The sequence below is a fragment of the Felis catus genome, chromosome B4 (genome assembly GCF_018350175.1).
Source record: "Felis catus isolate Fca126 chromosome B4, F.catus_Fca126_mat1.0, whole genome shotgun sequence".
In the NCBI taxonomy this organism is placed as follows: Eukaryota; Metazoa; Chordata; class Mammalia; order Carnivora; family Felidae; genus Felis; species Felis catus.
In genome coordinates this window covers 121,065,470-121,083,574 of record NC_058374.1, presented here as the reverse complement: position 1 = coordinate 121,083,574, position 18,105 = coordinate 121,065,470, and the positions used below count along the sequence as shown (strand labels likewise).

General features: G+C 34.0%; 1 protein-coding gene across 3 annotated transcripts in view; it reads right to left on the bottom strand.

Moving 5' to 3' along the window:
* Positions 1-235: 235 nt before the first annotated feature.
* The window catches only part of GAS2L3 (growth arrest specific 2 like 3), a 40,942-nt gene continuing 23,072 nt past the window's right edge, over positions 236-18,105 (bottom strand). For all 3 annotated transcript variants that reach the window (XM_003989163.4, XM_045062223.1, XM_019835389.3), the window contains exons 5-9: positions 16,700-16,841; positions 11,827-11,890; positions 10,751-10,889; positions 6,249-6,356; positions 236-4,264 (exon numbers count right to left, since the gene is read on the bottom strand). In XM_003989163.4, coding sequence (XP_003989212.2) covers positions 2,951-4,264; positions 6,249-6,356; positions 10,751-10,889; positions 11,827-11,890; positions 16,700-16,841 — 1,767 coding nt within the window. In that variant the 3' untranslated portion in view covers positions 236-2,950. The remainder of the gene's footprint in view (positions 4,265-6,248; positions 6,357-10,750; positions 10,890-11,826; positions 11,891-16,699; positions 16,842-18,105) is intronic.

The window sequence follows — 18,105 nt, the reverse complement described above, 5'->3', positions numbered from 1 at the left end:
CTTAGGGAACAAAAATACTGCTATTTAACAGCAGAATCTTATAATCTCATGGGAGTACTGAAATGAATTTCATATGTGTAAAAAAGACAGTTTAAGTAGCAATAAAATCAAAACTATTCTCAAATTATGAGTACTTAATATATGTGATTATGAGTGCTTAATATATGTGATTTCTCACATGAACCAAGTGATCAGAATGTATTCACAACACACAAAAAAGCAAATGGAGAACTCGTTTACGTTTAAATTTTAATACTTGAGAAAATATAAGTTAAAATCTGATACAAACACTGCTGCACAAGAAAATGTGCACAAATTTGGATTCAAATGGAGTCATATGTGAATCTGGTTGTACAAATGTATAATAACCACTTATCATTGAGGGCTTTAAGACTAATAGATTTTAAAATCAGGTAGAGATAAATAGATTACAGAAGGAAGAGCAATTTTTTCTCAAAAATTTCCCTTATCCATTAAGAATTGTAAACTCAATATGGAAAGGAAAGTTAGAGGTCACTTAATTTATCAAGGTATTTTGAAGACATAAATCTTAAACAACTGCTGTAAGCCCAAACAATCTAAAAATGATCAGCATTTCATTTTCCTCTGAAGATCAGTTTGATGTATCAGTCATGTTAACAAATTATAGCAAAGAAAAACAAAAACTCATTCCATCCTTTTTTGAAAACACATGCTATTTTTTCTGCCAGGTGCTTTAACAATTTAAGCTTAATACTCATTTTATTAAATATGAAATATGAAAAATCTTTTAAAACCTTGTATTATGAGTAAGAAGAAATGAAAACTTTCCACCTTCGGTATTGTATTTTAAAAACTGTGAAAATGATTAGAAACACCAGTTCTTTAAAAGCATTTCAAAATATATTTGAAGAAAGTATCTTTCAGCTGTTGCTTATTTTAAAAAATCTTTATGTTGGAAGGGTAAGCTATATATAAATAAAAATTCATTCAACATGAACATAACTGGAAAAATTCCCTACTGATGACGAACAGGGCCATTTATAAATTAACTTCCAATTTAACAACAACAACAAAATTCTTGGAATTTGTGCCAGATGCCTGTGGGATGCTTTTATTCCTGATTACTCTCAACACAAAAGTTACTGTTTACATACTGTAAAATTTACTTGGATTCATAGTGTGGTTGTAATATATTTTTTTTAAGTTCTAGAAGTTACTGATAGAGAAGAATTCTTTGATCTTATGAGGAAATAAACTCCTTCTTGAAGGTAAAATTCTTCCTTGTTGACAGATACATTAAATATTTCTGATCACTAAAAATGTAAAGCTTCCAGCACTTCTTGAACGTGATTTCACTTTCCAAAGACGTAAATATTCCCTCTCAAGGCCCAGAGCAACAGAACGAAACCAAATATTTGGTGACTGTCTCTTGTAAGAAGAGAAACATCAATTATTCCAAAAACGAGCCGGCATATATCTCTGATTGTAACTATATTCCTCAGACAAAAGGTCACTTCATTTTATACAAAGTTTTCTTGCTTTATAATCTGTAGAATGTTAGTAGTCAACTTAAGATGCTTATCTTATAATTGCACCTTTGTATAAACCATTATTTTTCTTTAGACAACACATTCTAGCTTAAAATAGGGAAATACAAACCACAATTTTGAAAACAATAACCTATGATAACTGATAACACTATAAAGTTCATAAGCACACCCCCCAAACTTCTGAAAGTACATTAATACTTTTTTAAATAGTCACAATCCCTTGAAAAATTATTTACATTTATCTTAGATCAACGGAACCTATGCGGTCATTACATGATGTGGATATGTTCCTTGGAGAATCTGCTTACAGAGCCCAAAATGCCGCATATGTACTGTCCACTTGCCATTGAAAAACTGAAAGCAGCATGACATTATTAAAAATAATAATAATAATGTAATTGAAAGGATCTACTTAAAATTGGCATTGTGCTATCTAAAGAAAAATAACAATCACATGAGAGAATTTTTATATAGCACCACCATAAGATTCTTTAATAACACCTTAATTTTAAGGCTGTTAAAACTTAATTCTGATGTTAAAACATGTTAAAGTAAAAATTCGTATCTGCACTCATAGGAAACTATAATAAAAATATTTTTAATATGCTAAAAGTTACTAAATCAGTTTCCCCTTTCACATTGCACAACACCCATCTAAAAGAGGTGTACATTTTATAATGTCTTGTGTTTTTTTTACCAAATTTCAGTTTATATTTCAATATTTTGTGTTTTTTTACCAAAAATATTACAATTTTTTTACCAAAAATATAATAAAATGTTACCAATATTAAAATAAGCCAGTCAAAAATCAGTTCCTTCTGATTTGGAAAGCTTGAAAAATTTTAAGTAATAGGATTCTACCAACCCTAGAGTAACGTCCAGCTAATCAACAGCAGCAGCCACTGGTACTTAGTATTGTTCAATCAGGCAATCCTGATCAAACAATTAAATTAGGTGCCTTTTGTAAGAAAAATGCCAAACCGTTGCTAATTTTAAGATGCAATAATTAATATTTAGAGCACCACTGTTGCCATTAGCCAGTATGTAACCTCCATATTTAATACACATTAAAAAATATAGCAACTATAATTATAACTCTAGTAGTGTTATTTAACTCTACATTTCCCTTAAAGGGCAGACATTAACAAAGATGCTATGAATTGAAAATCATATAAATGTCTATTATTAATAAGAACCTTATAGCAATTTTACAACTGTCCGCCTCAAAAGGGTATCTTCTGGTGAATTCAGAAATGTGAATTCTGATGCACCTTCCACCTCCATCCCCAACCTCCAACCCCCATCTTACTGTGCCTAATGTCTGAACCTATTTGGACAAACAGGAGAAATTTTTAAGATGTGATGCCAATACATTCACTCTTTGACTTTCCTGTTTTCTTAAAATGATACATTTGTGTTTACTTTCTAGGTTTCTTACTTCCAGTCATAACAAAATAATGGTCATCATCTTCCTTTTTCTTTGCAGTATGTTTTTTATCGCCGCCAACTGCTTCCTTGCCAGATGAGGGTGGTTTCCTGGTTGAGGCTGGGGCTTTGGCACTTTTTGGAAGCCCTTTAGCTAAATACTGGCTCTTAGTGGCAGTCTGTGCTGACTTTGGCACAGTCTGTGTCTTGACTGAGGACTGGGGAAGACTCACGATGGACAGCGGGGTACGGCCAGGGGACTTCGAGGAGCTGGGTCCTATCTTCTGGGATGTACTTTTATTTTGAGGCTGCTTTTTGGCAACTGAAACCATGTTCTTATCTTTCGATTCCTGTGCAGCTTTTGCAGGCACAACTGAGGATACCGAGAGTGGCTGCTTTAAATTCAAGGCTGACTTCAGTTTCTGTGTTGGCATTGCTCTTGCTTGTGGGGCTCCATCAGATGGCTGACACCCTGTTCCTAGACCTGCGGTGGTAGTTTTGGAACTAGATTTTGTAACTTTTGTAGGGGAATGGAATGAAGGGGAAGGTTTAGGCCTTACATGGATATTTGCTTTAGGGAGCTTTGGACCCTTTGATGATGAATCTGAGTGTGCAGCTGAGTGAGATACTGCATTATCCCTGGAAGATACGTGAGTGTGTTTCAAATGCTTTGGTTCAGTTTTTCCAGAAGATTTATTTGGCAAAAGTGCAGACTCAGGCACATCTCTGGGCTTCTGGGCCATAGCAAGCTTGACCTTAGGAGTACTGGGTGATGAGATGCATTTAGGTGCAGTTCTGGATAAAGCTGGCGAAGAAGTACTTTTACCTACTGGATTTAAAGAAGGAAGTGAAGACGATGCATTGTTTGAAGGAACTGGTGGTTTCTTTACTATGCCTTTTGAAGATTTGAGCTTAAGATGAGAAGACACTGCTGGAGTATTTGGCAATTTAGGACGGACTGACACGGAGCCCAGATTCCCTCCTTTTGGGGAAGATGCTGGCAGCAGCTCAGCCGGTGGACATGTCTGCTTTTCTTTGCTCCTTGGAATACCAACTGGTGTGCCAGGTTTTGATTTTTGTTTCTGAAACATGTTAACTGCTGACAAAGGATTCATTTCAGGAAGCTGAGGTGTTCTGGCAGATGAATCAGGTATACTTTCATTAGCAACTCCTTTTTGAAATGCTAGAATTTTTTGTTCTAGTGTAGCAAACTGCAATATGCGACAGGGATCATATTTAAGCAAAAATCCTTGAAGAGTATCCCAGCCTCCACCAACACGGACCATGACGTGTTTTCCATGAAGCATCTTTCCCCCAAAAGAAAGTAAAAAGTAAAGCTGTAAAACTGAAACGTTCAGTTACAATTCATTAGCAGTCACAATTTGTGACATCTGTGATCTATGAAATTCAGAGTACTTGCCAACAGCTTCACTATAAATTGACAGTCTATTCCTTACAATATTAAAATAATCAATTTAATTCATACTGAATCATGCAAAAATATATGTCTTCTAATTTGTAAGAAAAATATTTGCACATAACTTGCATCCAAAAATCCAAATTACAAATATACACAAGTGCAAGGGCAATATTATTCAATAAAGAATGAAATATTGAAGGAAGAAAAGAGAGAAGAAAGATGGAGGGATTGGAAGAGAAGTGAGGACTTACAGAAAGTAAGCATCATAAGAAAGAAAAAATAATTATGGGAGAAAGATAAAAATGACTAAAACTTGTACTTCAATTTTTTAATGTTTATTTATTTTTGAGAGAGAGAGAGAGAGAGAGAGAAGGGGAGAGGGGGAGGGAGAGGGGGAGGGAGAGAGAGGGAGAGGGAGAGGGAGAGGGAGAGAGGGAGAGAGGGAGAGAGGGAGAGAGGGAGAGAGGGAGAGAGAGAGAGAGAGAGAGAGAGAATGAGCAGGGGAGGGACAGAGAGAGGGAGACACAGAATCCAAAGCAGGCTCCAGGCTCTGAGCTGTCAGCACAGAGCCCAACACAGGGATCGAACTCACAAACCGTGAGATCATGACCTGAGCCAAAGTTGGATGCCTAACCAAATGAGCCACCCAGGTGCCCCATGTAGTTTACAATTTAAATAAATTACTTTCATGTACATTTTAGCAATTTAATATTTCAAAAACTTTGATATAATTTATCATTTATAAATATATTTATTTTGTATTATATTATATTACATAATATAATTATATATTATATAAGTTATAAATATATTTATCATTTCTTCTTTGTATACAAGAAAATTTTGGCTCTGAGAGATTGAGAAAATAGTCTCAAATCACACAGCCTGGCCTGGTCTCAAACATACCAGGCTGCCCAACCCAAATGGTGTTTTTGTGCGGACAAGATGCATCCTGGGTCTGCCAGCACAGCCCCAGCTGATTTTCAGGCCCCTATCCATTCAGCAGGCAAATATTCTCAATTATTTGAGATTGCCCTGCAAATTTTAACTTAAATACCATGCTCTGTGCACCATCACTGTATCAGACTGCCTTAAAAAAAATAAAGCTTATTAAAAAGTAGAAAATGCTTGGATGTGTTTCTATGTGAGTTAGGTGGGTTGTGGGTAATGATAACATATGAAATAACAGAAAATATGGATGGTGAAATTATCTCTTAAAAACTTTTATATTATACTCCTAAATTGGGAATAAAAGAGGTCTAGTATCAGAAGTAGACAGAATGCTCAACAGGTGAAACTTCTCTTTACCAATAAAGGGGATGGCCAATCACCTGTGGGTTGCAGATGGGGCGAAGGAAGGAATGAAGATGCATATCAGGATGGTGGTATATGCACTGATGCAGTGTCAATGCAAAAAGGTTTTACACTTAAGACTCAATCTATACAGTATTATAAGCTTCAGTGTTTCTACTTCCTTTTCTTATGACTGATATTGAAACTTACTAGATGTATTATTTTGCTTTTTTCTTCTCATGATGGAAAATTATGCCTTTTTAGAAAATATCAAAAATGGAATAAATTACCTAAAGTATACAAATATTTTCCCCCCAAAATTATATTCAATGTCTGAGTAGTCTTAGCTATCTTGTAGTTAGGAGTTTGTTGTGTTCAAGGTATCTACCCAAACTCATTATACGCTCATGAAAGCAAGGATTCCGTATTTTTCCTGTAGAGTAAAATTCTTCCATTAATAACACCCTCTATTCCAATTTTTTAAAAATTAAAAGAGAAGCAAAAGGAATTTGGCAAAGCAATAAATCCAATTTCAAAACAAGATCTGTATGTAAATAGAGTGTAAATGGTGGACTTACTCTTATAAAGAGTATCTTATCCCCAAGTCGGTACCGTCCTTCAGATAGGTACTCAATAGAAAATCGGTGGGAACAACTACAAGGAGGGTCTTCAGCAATATGTTTAACCTAAGATTAAAAATAAACAAAATTTAGTGCTTGTGACAAAAAATATTTTATTTAAGATTAAAATGCAAGGTTATTTGATAAGAAAATCAAACTCAAAGATAAGAATTTAAAGACAGTTGAGCCATTTATCTCTCCTTTACCTGTTGACATATATTGGGATATGTTTGTTTGTTTGTTTTTTTTTTAAGTAGCCTCTATACCCAACCTGAGGCTTGAACTCATGATACCAAGATCAAGAGTCACATGGTCTACCAACTGAGCCAGCCAGGCGCCCTGACAACTGTTGAGATTAGACATTAACTAATCTAATAAAAGCTGGCAGTGACAGTCTTTTTTTTTTTTAAAGTAGACTCCACACCCAACGTGGGGCTCGAACTTAGGACCCTGAAATCAAGAGTCACATATTCTACTGACTGAGCCACCCCCAGTTGCCCCAGTGATGAAGTCCTGAGTCTCTCTCTCTCCCCCTCCCACCCTACTTCTTTCCCTCCCCCTCACTCTCTCTCTGCCCAAGTGCAATCAGGATCCTAGTGCTTTCACTGACCACTGGAGAAGTTCTAAAAATGTGTACAACAGTGAAGTCAATTCAAAACACATTACAACACATTAGGAAATACATGAATTCATTTTTAAGCTTGAATTGTTTTATGCCCTTGATTAATATATCTTTGTCAAATCAAAGACAGGCCACTCAGATAAAGCTTGAGTAGGAATTCTCCCTTGTTCCTTAACACCATGCTAACAGTGGAGGGAAATATCTAGATTCTTCCAAAGTTACTGTTTGAAATAAGTAGAGGCATATTTATATCTATTCACCCAAACAGGGTGAAATTCTAAAGAATTCAATTCAAGAGGCATTTTTTCTAAAAGTGCTCACTTTGTTTCAATAGTCTGCTAAGGAGATGAGAGTTGGAAAGAAATCCCTACCTCTATCCCTCAAGGAGCTTACAGATTTTTACCTGCAGTAAACATCTAAAAAATTATAAAAACTGGAATATAAAAAGAAATTCAGGAATTTTATATTTAAAACGTGGACATTGTAATAAATTGATTAAAAATTAAAATATTTGTTAAGATATGTTTGATTGAAAAAAAGTTGCATATCAGCCACCATGGAAAATACTTTGTTTTCCTAAAATTACATTTTTGAAAAAGCAAGGCCATGAATATTTTTCTCAATTACTTGTCACACACAGCATACCTAAACAAACTCATTTAATTGAACTTAGGCATGACGTTAAACCAAAATCTCTTCAGATATGCCCAATTTAGCTGAGCACTAATAGAAATGTATGATTGTCTTCATTATCTACCCAACGTGAATAGCCACAGGTGGATTCACCAGGGCCTGATCAGAAGGGTCCAGAATTTATCTCCCTACATAATTCATTTAACAAAATAATATGATCATAAATAGAACTTATTTTCATAAGCCATTCAATTAAGTTTATCTTGTTCATAGCCTGGTATATGTGCACATGTGCACACACATAGTACATGCATAAGATGGCTAAAAATAAAGTAAGTATGGGTAAAGAATTTACCATTATTAGAACCTTTTACACATTAGTTAACCAAAGTAATCTAAAAGGAGGTATTTTTTTAGTCACTACTTTCTATCCATAAATGTTTCATAGGCATACAGAATTATAGTTGAATACAGCACTCTAAATAATGAATCAGATGATAATTGTTCCTTATTTTAAACCTGACCCCAAGATTTCTATAGACCCCATATGTATAGGTGGACACTGAATGTATTCACGTAGCACATATATATTTGGAGAAATGTGTTCCTTTTTAGTTTTCACAAGAATGTGAACATGAAAAGTCACTACTTTCTTGAAAATATCCAAATACCACTTACATTCAGCAGTAAAGATTAGCGTTGATCCGCAATCTAAATAAAGGGGTAAGCTTAAAAGAAATGAGCTATGGGTAAGAAGTGTTCTCTTCTGATTTCATCTATTGCATAATTAACATTAAAACGCTAAAGGACGGGGCACCTGGGTGGCTCCATCGGTTAATGTCCAACTTCGGCTCAGGTCATGCTCTCACGGTTTATGAGTTCGAGCCCCGCGTTGGGCTCTGTGCTAAGAGCTCAGAGCCTGGAGCCTGTTTCAGATTCTGTGTCTCCCCCTTCTCTGCCTCTCCCTCGCTCGTGCTCTGTCTCTGTCTCTCAATAATAAACAAACATTAAAAAAAATTTTTTTAAGTAAAATAAAAAAATAAACCACTAAAGGAAACAGCTAATGAAATTAAAATAATTTAAAAAGGTACTACTCTACTATTGATTATGTACTTTTCACAAATATTTTTCTTATTGCTATATAGTCTTCCAAAGGATCACATAAAATGATTATTCTGTTAAGATAATGATTCTAATTCACCTACCCATTGACCTATTTGAGAATATTTACATTGCTTCCAATTTCTCACCATTATAAATAAACACAATAAATACTTTCATGCATTCTACTTTTTTATTCCCCTTCAATTACAACAAAAAGGAAAGAGAAGCACTTTTGTGGTTCTTGATATCCATTTGTCAACTTGTTTTTCAAAAGTTTACATCATTTTCCATCATAAGTAGCAATCCCTAAGTATAGTTTTACCAGAATTTACCAGCACCAGATTTCATAATTTTAAAAAATTTTACTAATGAGGCAAATTGTGTGTCTTAATTCCTTGATTATCAGCAAGTTTCAACACTGTATTTTTCTCTTGTGTGAACAACAATCTTTGCCCATTTACCTTCTGGAAATGTTTTTCTTATCAAACTGTGCATGATCTTTATATAATAGGGAAATTAACACAATGTACTTCCTATTTAGTAAAAAAATATTTTGGGGCACCTGGGTGGCTCAGTTGGTTAAGCATCCAATTCTTGGTTTCGGCTCAGGTCATAATCTCACAATTTGTGAGATCAAGCCCTGCATTTGGCTCAGTGCTAACAGCACCAGAGCCTGCTTAGGATTCTGTCTGTCTGTCTCTCTTTCTCATTCTCTCTCTCAAAATAAATAAACATTTTTTAAAACTTTACCAATGTTTTCTTCTTTATCATTATTTTAAATTATATGAAATGGAAAATGTTTTACTTTTTACCTACTACATTATCACTGTGTAACATACTGACATTGGCAGTCATTAGATAAATCAATAATATCATGTAGGTAAATATATTTTGGCCTGGTAAAGAGTATTCAGGTTGACATTTTCTTAATCTGTCTTGCAAGGATATCCAAATGTCTTACTATAGACTTTTATTACATTAAACAAAACAATCAAAGCAACACTTTCTAAATGTTTATTAGTAATGACGTATTCATTATTTCTTTTTAAAAAAAATTTTTTAATGTTTATGTATTTTTGAGAGAGACAGAGTGTGAACGGGGGTGGGGCAGAGAGAGGCGGAGACACAGAATCCAGAGCAGGCTCCAGGCTCTGAGCTTGCCAGCACAGACCCAGATATGGGGCTCAAACTCACAAACTGTGAGATCATGACTTGAGCTGAAGTCAGATGCTTAACCGACTGAGCCACCCAGGCACCCCTTATTCGTTATTTCTTAAATAATTGTGTACATTAAGCACTTTCATAAATACTACAGTCTGAAAAAGACCATAATTCTAAGCAACAGTGGAAGCAGAAAGAAATGTTTGCTACTCAGTTCACCTCCATCATTTACTAGACTACAGTCATTGCAGAAGACCCAGCCTGAGCAACTGCAACTCTAACTTCTACATGATGACGAACAGGTCAAGTTAAAAGGCTTTCCAGTTGAGACCCCTTATCTAAAAGTCTGCATATATTCTGTCAGGGCAATGTTCACAAAAACCCCATCAATTTGCTCCCACAGCTTTTCCTCCTATATTCTTCAAGTATCAGTGTACCATTTACATAGAAACCTTGGAAATCACCCTAGATTTTCTCCCTCATCAGAATTAGGATTCCTTCAATTCTACCTCTAAATATGTCCTATAATTGTTCATTCTGCTTCACCTTCACTACTGCTGCTTGAGTTTAGGTTCTCATCATCTTACATCTGGATTATTACAATAAAACCAATATAATCTCTACATGACCATGAGAGTAATCCTCATAATTTGCAAACCATATTATAATAGTAACATGTTTTAAACAAGAATTAATACATTCTTTGGCCTACAGTACCCTTCATGGTGGATTCCAGCCTATTTGCCTCTCCACTTCTCAACTACACATCCATCCCTTATCTTAAACAAGAAACAACAAATTACCTTTAACAGATAGTGGAAATTAGTACTGGTGTATGTTCTGAATAAGAAACATTTTCTTTTAAATGGAACATCACCTGTGGCAAACTATGAGACTTTGACATATCATAGTTGAGAGAGAAAATAGAGTGATTACTTACAGCTTCATGCAGTTCTTCATGCTGACAGCATGATTTCGGAATGCTAATGGAATCTTCAGGCCCAGAAGTATTAAGTAAGGTCTCTTCCAGTTCAATTTCTTTCTCAAGTTTTACTAATACTGGCGGCTCAATCCCGTATCTGGAAACCAATTAGGAGATCTCATTATTCAAGAAAAGTCTGACCCAAACACTTCCCTGCATATCATGATAGGTTATGTTTTATTTTTAAAGTGAAGTCCTTATGATTCTCTTCTGCCAGTTGTTTCACTGGAACATCTGGAAATGCTTTTTAATGTCACATGGACTGCCAAAAATTTAAGATATAATCACATCATACTATATATTTGTACTACTGGATGCTCCCAAATTTCAACTGGGATCCCAAAAGTCAGTCACCTTTAAAGTCAGCTCGAGAGTTAGGGTGACTGGGTGGCTCAGTTGGTTAAAGTCAGCTTGAGAGTAAAGACGGGGCTGAGCCAGGTATGGAGGACACCAAGCCTCCACCTTCTTATCAGACCCTCTTTGTGTCCAGAGGATTTGCCTTGCCTTGAAGTGCTAAGAGTTTTACATGCTCTTACCCTATTCTTAGTCTAAAAACTTTAAGTAACTACTTTTACAGTTTAATATTAAATGAAGGTAAAGTATATGGGTGAGCAGATGTTGACACATGACACAGCTCACACAAATAGAACAAAGTTAATATTTAAAAAAAGGAAGAAGAAGAATAAATAAGAGATTAAGTTATTTCAATCAAAAATTCTTTTCTTTTAGGGATGCCTGGTGGTTCAGTCAGTTAAGCATCCAACTCTTGATTTGGGCTCGGGTCATGATCTCACAGCTCAGGAGTTCGAGCCCCACATTGGGCTATGTGCTGACAGCATGGAGCCTTCTTGGGATTCTCTCTTTCCTTCGCTCTCTGCTCTTTCCCCACTCTTTCTCTCCCTTTCAAGATAAATAAATAAACATTTTTTTAAGAAGTATTTTCTTTTATTTATAGAAAATAGTGTTCTATCTAAAATAAAGTAGTTTTTAAAAAGTTTGTAACATTGAAGTTCTGAAATAATGTGAATGCATACCTTGACACAATTCGACCAATTTCTAGAAGACAAAGATACACCTGTCTTGGGTCTTTGTGCAAAACTGTGAGAAAATAAGACCACATATTTTAAAGGGCAAAATTAAATAGGGAAATGTATTTCTGGCATGGAAGAAATAAAAGAAAAGAATAATGAAGACACTAGGTTTACTTGTATGGAGACTTAGAAAAGACATTTTTATTTTCTCTACATATTATCATCTTCCATAAATTTTTAAAAAACTGGCTAACAAGAAGAAGATGAAAACTTACCATGTACCCAAATTTGTAGCATTTTAGGTCTAAACACCTAAGATCTTAGTAACATTAAATTATTATATTTCAGATCTCTCAATAAGAGATATTAAGAGATATATCACTTCAATTTTATTCTAAACTCTCTTTAGCTTAGGACTATGTGTTAATGACCTTCTCAAACTTTTTCAAAAACAGAAAAGAAGGAGCACTTCCTAACTCATTCTATGAGGTCAATATTACCCTGATACCAAAGTCAAATATATCACAAGAAAACTAAAGACCAGTATCTTTTACGAATATAGATACAAAAATCTTCAATGCAATCCTGACAAACTAAATCCTGGAGCAAGTGGGATTTATCCCAAGAATGCAAAGTTGGTTGAACATATGAAAATCAACCAATATAATGCACCATATTAATAAAATAAAAGAAACACACAATTATCTCAGTAGTCACAGAAAAAGAATTTGACAAAACCCAATACCCTTTACTTGAGAAGAATTAGAAGAAGGAGGAGGAGGAGGAGAAGAAAAGACTCAACAAACTAGGAATAGAAGGAAACTTTATAAATCTGAAAATGTACATCTTTGAAAAATCCATAGTTAACATCATTCTTAATGGTAAAAGACTTAGAATCTTCCTCCTAAGAATAGGGAGAAGATGAGGATGTCCACACTCTCCTCTTCTATTTGGAATTGTACTGGAGGTTCTAGGCAGGGCATGTAGGCAAGAAAAACAAATAAAAGGCATCCATATGGGAAAGAAAGAAGAAAAACTATCTCTATTCACAGATGACATTGTCCTTTGCATCTAAAATCCCTAAGGAATTTATTAAAAAAAAAAAGGCCAACAAGCAGGTTCAGCAAAGTTGCAGGATACAAGATGAGTATACAAAAATCATTTCACTTTATATACTAGAAATAAACCATCTGAAAATGTAATTTAAAAATAATTCAGTTTGCAATGCTTCAAGAAGAATAAAGTACTTAGGAATAAACTTAATCAAAGAATTGTATGACTTGTTTACTGAAAAGTACAAAATATTGTTGAAAGAAGATACAAATAAATGGAAAGACATCCTGTGTTCATGGATTGGAAGACATAATACTGTTAAGATGACAATACTCTCCAAAACTGACCTACAGATTCAATGCAATCCCTATCAAAATTCCAATAGCCTTTTTTAAAGAAATGGATAAACTGATAAAATTCACATAGAATTGTAAGACAGAATAGCCAAAATAAAAACAAAGTTGGAAGACTCACATTTCCCAATTTCAAAACTTACTACAAAGCTACAGTTAAGCAAGACAATGTGTTACTGGCATAAGGATAGACATATAGACCAGTGGAATGGAACTGAGTGTCCAGAAATAAATCCAGACATTTATGCTCAATTGATTTTCAAAAACAGTGGCAAGACAACACAATAAGGAAAAGAACAGTTTTTTCAACAAATGGTGCTAGCACAACTGGATGTCTACATGCAAAAGAATGAATTTAGACCCTTACTTCACAACATATACAAAAGATAACTCAAAATGGATCAAAGACCTAAAGATAAAGGCTAAAACTATAAAACTCTTAGAAGGAATAAGAGGTGAAAATCTGTGTGGCCCTGGATTAGGCCATAGTATTTTAAATATGACACCAAAAGCACAAGTAATCAAAGAAAAGATAAACTGAACTTAATCAAAATAAAAACTTTCATGAATCAAGGGACACTATCAAGACAGTGAAAGGCAACCCAAAGACTGGGTGAAAATACTTGCAAATCATGTATTTGATAAGGGCCTATTATTCAGAATAAATAAAGAACTCTTACAAGGCAACCAAAAAAGATAAAAGACCCCCCCAAAAATGAGCAAAAGATTTGAATAAAGATTTCTCCAAAGAAGACAAATAAAAGGTCAATAAGCCATGAAAAGATGGCCAATATCATTGGTCATTAAGGAAATGCAAATCAGAACCATAATAAGCCGCCGCTTCACATCTCCACTAGGATAGTCATAAAAAACAAATAAATAACAAGATATGAAGGTGTGTTTCACCAGTGGGAATGTAAAATGGTGCAGTCACTGTGAAAAGTTTGGTAGTTCCTCAAAAAGATAAACATAGAATTACTACGTGATTCAACAATTCCACTTTTGGTATATCCCTGAGAGAATTAAAAACATACATTCACTCAAAAACTTGCATACAAATGTACATAGCAGCATTATTCATAATGACCAAAAAGAAAAAACAATCAAAATGTCTATCAGATGATAATGTATTTTAAACAATGCAGTATATCCACACATAGAATATCATTCAGCCACAAAAAGGAATGAAGTACTGTTGAATGCTACAACATAAATGAAACATGTTAAATAAAAAAAAGCCAGACACAAAAAGCCACATATGTATGGTTCTATTTATACAAAATGTCCACAATATGCAAATCGATAGAGAAAGAAAGTAGATTAGTGGCTGCCAGAAGATGAAGGTAGGCAGTAATTGGGACTACTTGTTAATAGCTATGAGTTTTCTTTTGTGAATGATGGAAATGTTCTGGAATTAATTAGTGGTGAGTGTTGCATCACACAGTGAATGTACTAAAAACCAGTTAAGTGTACATTTTGAAATGAAGAACTTTATGTTACATGAAGTACATATCAATTTTTTTAAATGCTATCAACAAAACCTATTATGCTTAAAATGGTTAAGATGCTAGGTTTTGTTCTGTATACTTTAGCACATTAGAAAATTTTGTTTGATTTTTTTTTAAAGTAACCCAAATGTTAACCTAACGGTTCAAAGATCCTTAATGAAAAACAAAGTCAGAGAAACAAAAACCCTGACCATTAGAACTCAGCTAAATGCACCAATACGGTAGTTGTGGATCATCTACCTTTCTTTTCTTGTCCTTAGAGTTAAAAACATTAGGAAACTTCTGAACCCTAACAGAATAATGGTATATGTGATGAATAATATGCATACTGACTTCCCCAATGGAAATGGCAATTGTTCTTGGATTTATGAATATTATCTATTATATAACCCAAGCACAAAGTATACTCTTCCAAAGCAATAGCAAGGCCTTATTTTAATTTAAAATTCATACCAAAAGGAATTTGTCCTGCAATTTTTATTAAACTTGTTTCTCTAAACACTTAAAAGTACCTTAAAATAGCATGTTTGCTTTTTTAATTGTTTTCCCTAGCAAAATGTAAAAAATTAAGAGTCTTATCTCTGAAACTTTTAGAAAGTAAAAATATTAGGTCATCAGTTCAATGCCTAGAAATGAATTAATGTTACTGGCAGTGCTTTATTTAGTCTTATACTGACCTTCAGGACAGTCAGAAGATGCCATCTACTTAGAATGAGAAACATACAATTTTATATCCTTTCAGAAACAAAAATTAGAAAGTAGAGACTTCAAAGCATGTCCTCTTCCCCTTGATCTCTACAAGCTGTGTAGGGCATTAAATCAACCTCATTGTCAATAACAATCAGCACACCTGGATTAAAGCAGGGTGAAAATGGGGGTAAAATAGTAACTCATTACATTTTTTTTTAATTGTACAGTGGATAGGAATATCCAGAGACATATCAAATGGGTAGCAGTGGGAGCAGCCTACCCTATGTGCAGGCAACAAGGGTGTGCACAGTGAGAGAATTTATTTTGTTCTTTTTTTAGTTTATTTTCTCAGTTTATGTTTGAGATGAAACTATGAACAGATGGTTACCTAATAGCCTGAGTCTTTGCTTAAGGTAGTGGAACTAGTTACTCCTTTTTTTTTAAGTTCAGAGAATTTTAAAACAATAATAAAACCGTCTAAAAATTGGTTTGTTTTTTATTATCACCATGAACCAGCAATTCTAAACAATGTCAGCGATAAAATACTTGTCTCTACCAGGGCACATTACTACTCCCATGACCCCCGCCAACCCGTGGTACACTACTGTTCCTATCAAAACATTATCAATTCTATATGTGTATGTATATACATATACAAATGCTTTGAGGAAATATATACATATAGTAATCTAAAACTTAGGTATCTAAGATACCTAACACTTTAGTCCACACAAATGCTTCTACTAACTTAAAGTACATGAGACAATATGTCAGTAATTCTTCAGTAGAACATGACTTTTTAAAATGAATTGTCAAAAATATGAATCCACTTAGATAATCAATTTGTCAGCTACTGTGTATAAGGTAAATCTAAATACCACCATGAGCATAAACTATTTGGCCTTCTGTTATTTCTATAATTATTCAGTTAAAAAGAAATTACTAATAATTTAGACTTTGTAGAATAATTCTGAATGAAAAGATTCATTAGTAAAGGATTAGTCCGAAACCTTCCCTTGACCAACTCATTTAGGAAGTAAAATATTTCTACAGCATTCTAAATATATGAGATCTTTAACTATAAATGAAAAGCCTAATATATATGGTTTAGAATCTGATTCTCCAATTGTTTTACATATATTTAAAGTATAAATTTTTCTAAGAAAACGAGATATGGAATTTGAGTCCTTATTTGGGGAAAAAAAAATTAGATGTGAGGCATATAAAATTACCCTAATAAACATTAAACACAATGATAACAACAACACTTACCTAAACCTTCAGATTCAAAGAGGTAAGTCTCATCAACCCCAATGTGCCTACACCAGTGAAGGAAGTTTGCAGTATTGTCTCTAGCAAAGAATGAACCTGAGACAGCATCTTTCTTACAGGGCACTTTTCTCATTGGAAAATTCTGGAAAAGGTGAAAGAATAATTTCAAAAATGCAGATCAAAAGTATTTTTATTAGATATCCATTATGATATTACTAAGTAAATGTTTGATGTATTGAATGTCACTTAAAAGTACACATCAGGAAGAAAAGATATTTTCAAAAATTATTTTATTTTACTTTAAATATATTTCAGAAGATGATTCCTAGAAAATCAATCTAGTCAAAACTAGCAGCAGGATTAAGCATCTCTAACCTCTTTCTTCTTAAAATGACACAACAGTCTTAATTAAAATAAAAAAATGACAGTCTAATAATTCCAAAGCACATCTAAATGTCTCTCCATATGCAGGTAAATACAAACACAAAATTATTGCTATGTTAAAGGTTAATGTTATGTTAACTCAGTTTTGCTCATTTCCTTATTTGCGGAGTCATAAATACGGTTCTGAGTTTCTTGGAGAAACTGTCAAATAAGGAAGTAGTAACCCATTCTTAATTCAAGTTCTTTGAAAACTGATGGTCTAAGTTTTATAGAAACCTAATTCTTTGACTATCTGGACCAAGAATAGTTAGATAATCTTGCTAAGGCAGAGTGGTTTTAGTTCTGTTTTAAATTTTTACTTGAAAAAGCAATTTATGCATAAGATTTTTTAAAATGCAATAGGCACAATAGGGTATAAGCCTTTCTCCCACTTCTATCACTCAGTTCCTCTCTTTATCTAGAGATAACCACTATTACCAGTTCCTTATATACCCTTCCTGTTGCTGTATTTTCCAGAATTAAAACAGTCTTGTGAGTTTTTGTAATTGTCAACTGAAATCTTCTCACTCACATGTTAACAAGCATCGCTACGCACAGAGTATACATATCTACACCGACAGAATGCTACATAAACATGCTAGGCTGCAATATGATTTGTGTATGTGCACATACACACTTAACAGTAGGCTGTAGGCATCTTTTGGGGTGAAAAATAACAGATTAAAATAGTCATTTCTAATGAATGGATAATACATTCCACTCTGTTTAGGTACCATAATTAATTTTTAACAATTTATTGATAAGCATTTAAGCTGCTCTTAACTTTTTTGCACACTCATTTGTGTGAATTTGTGGTTATTTTCCCAGAATAAATTCCTGGGAGAATTACGTTATGTATCAAAAGATGTGCTTTATTTTCAGTGTGCTGTCTATCACCCACTGTCTCCCATCAAGATGATACCAATTTATATTTCTGCCAACACTGTGTGAGGGTCCAGACCCCACATTTACAGACCTCAGAT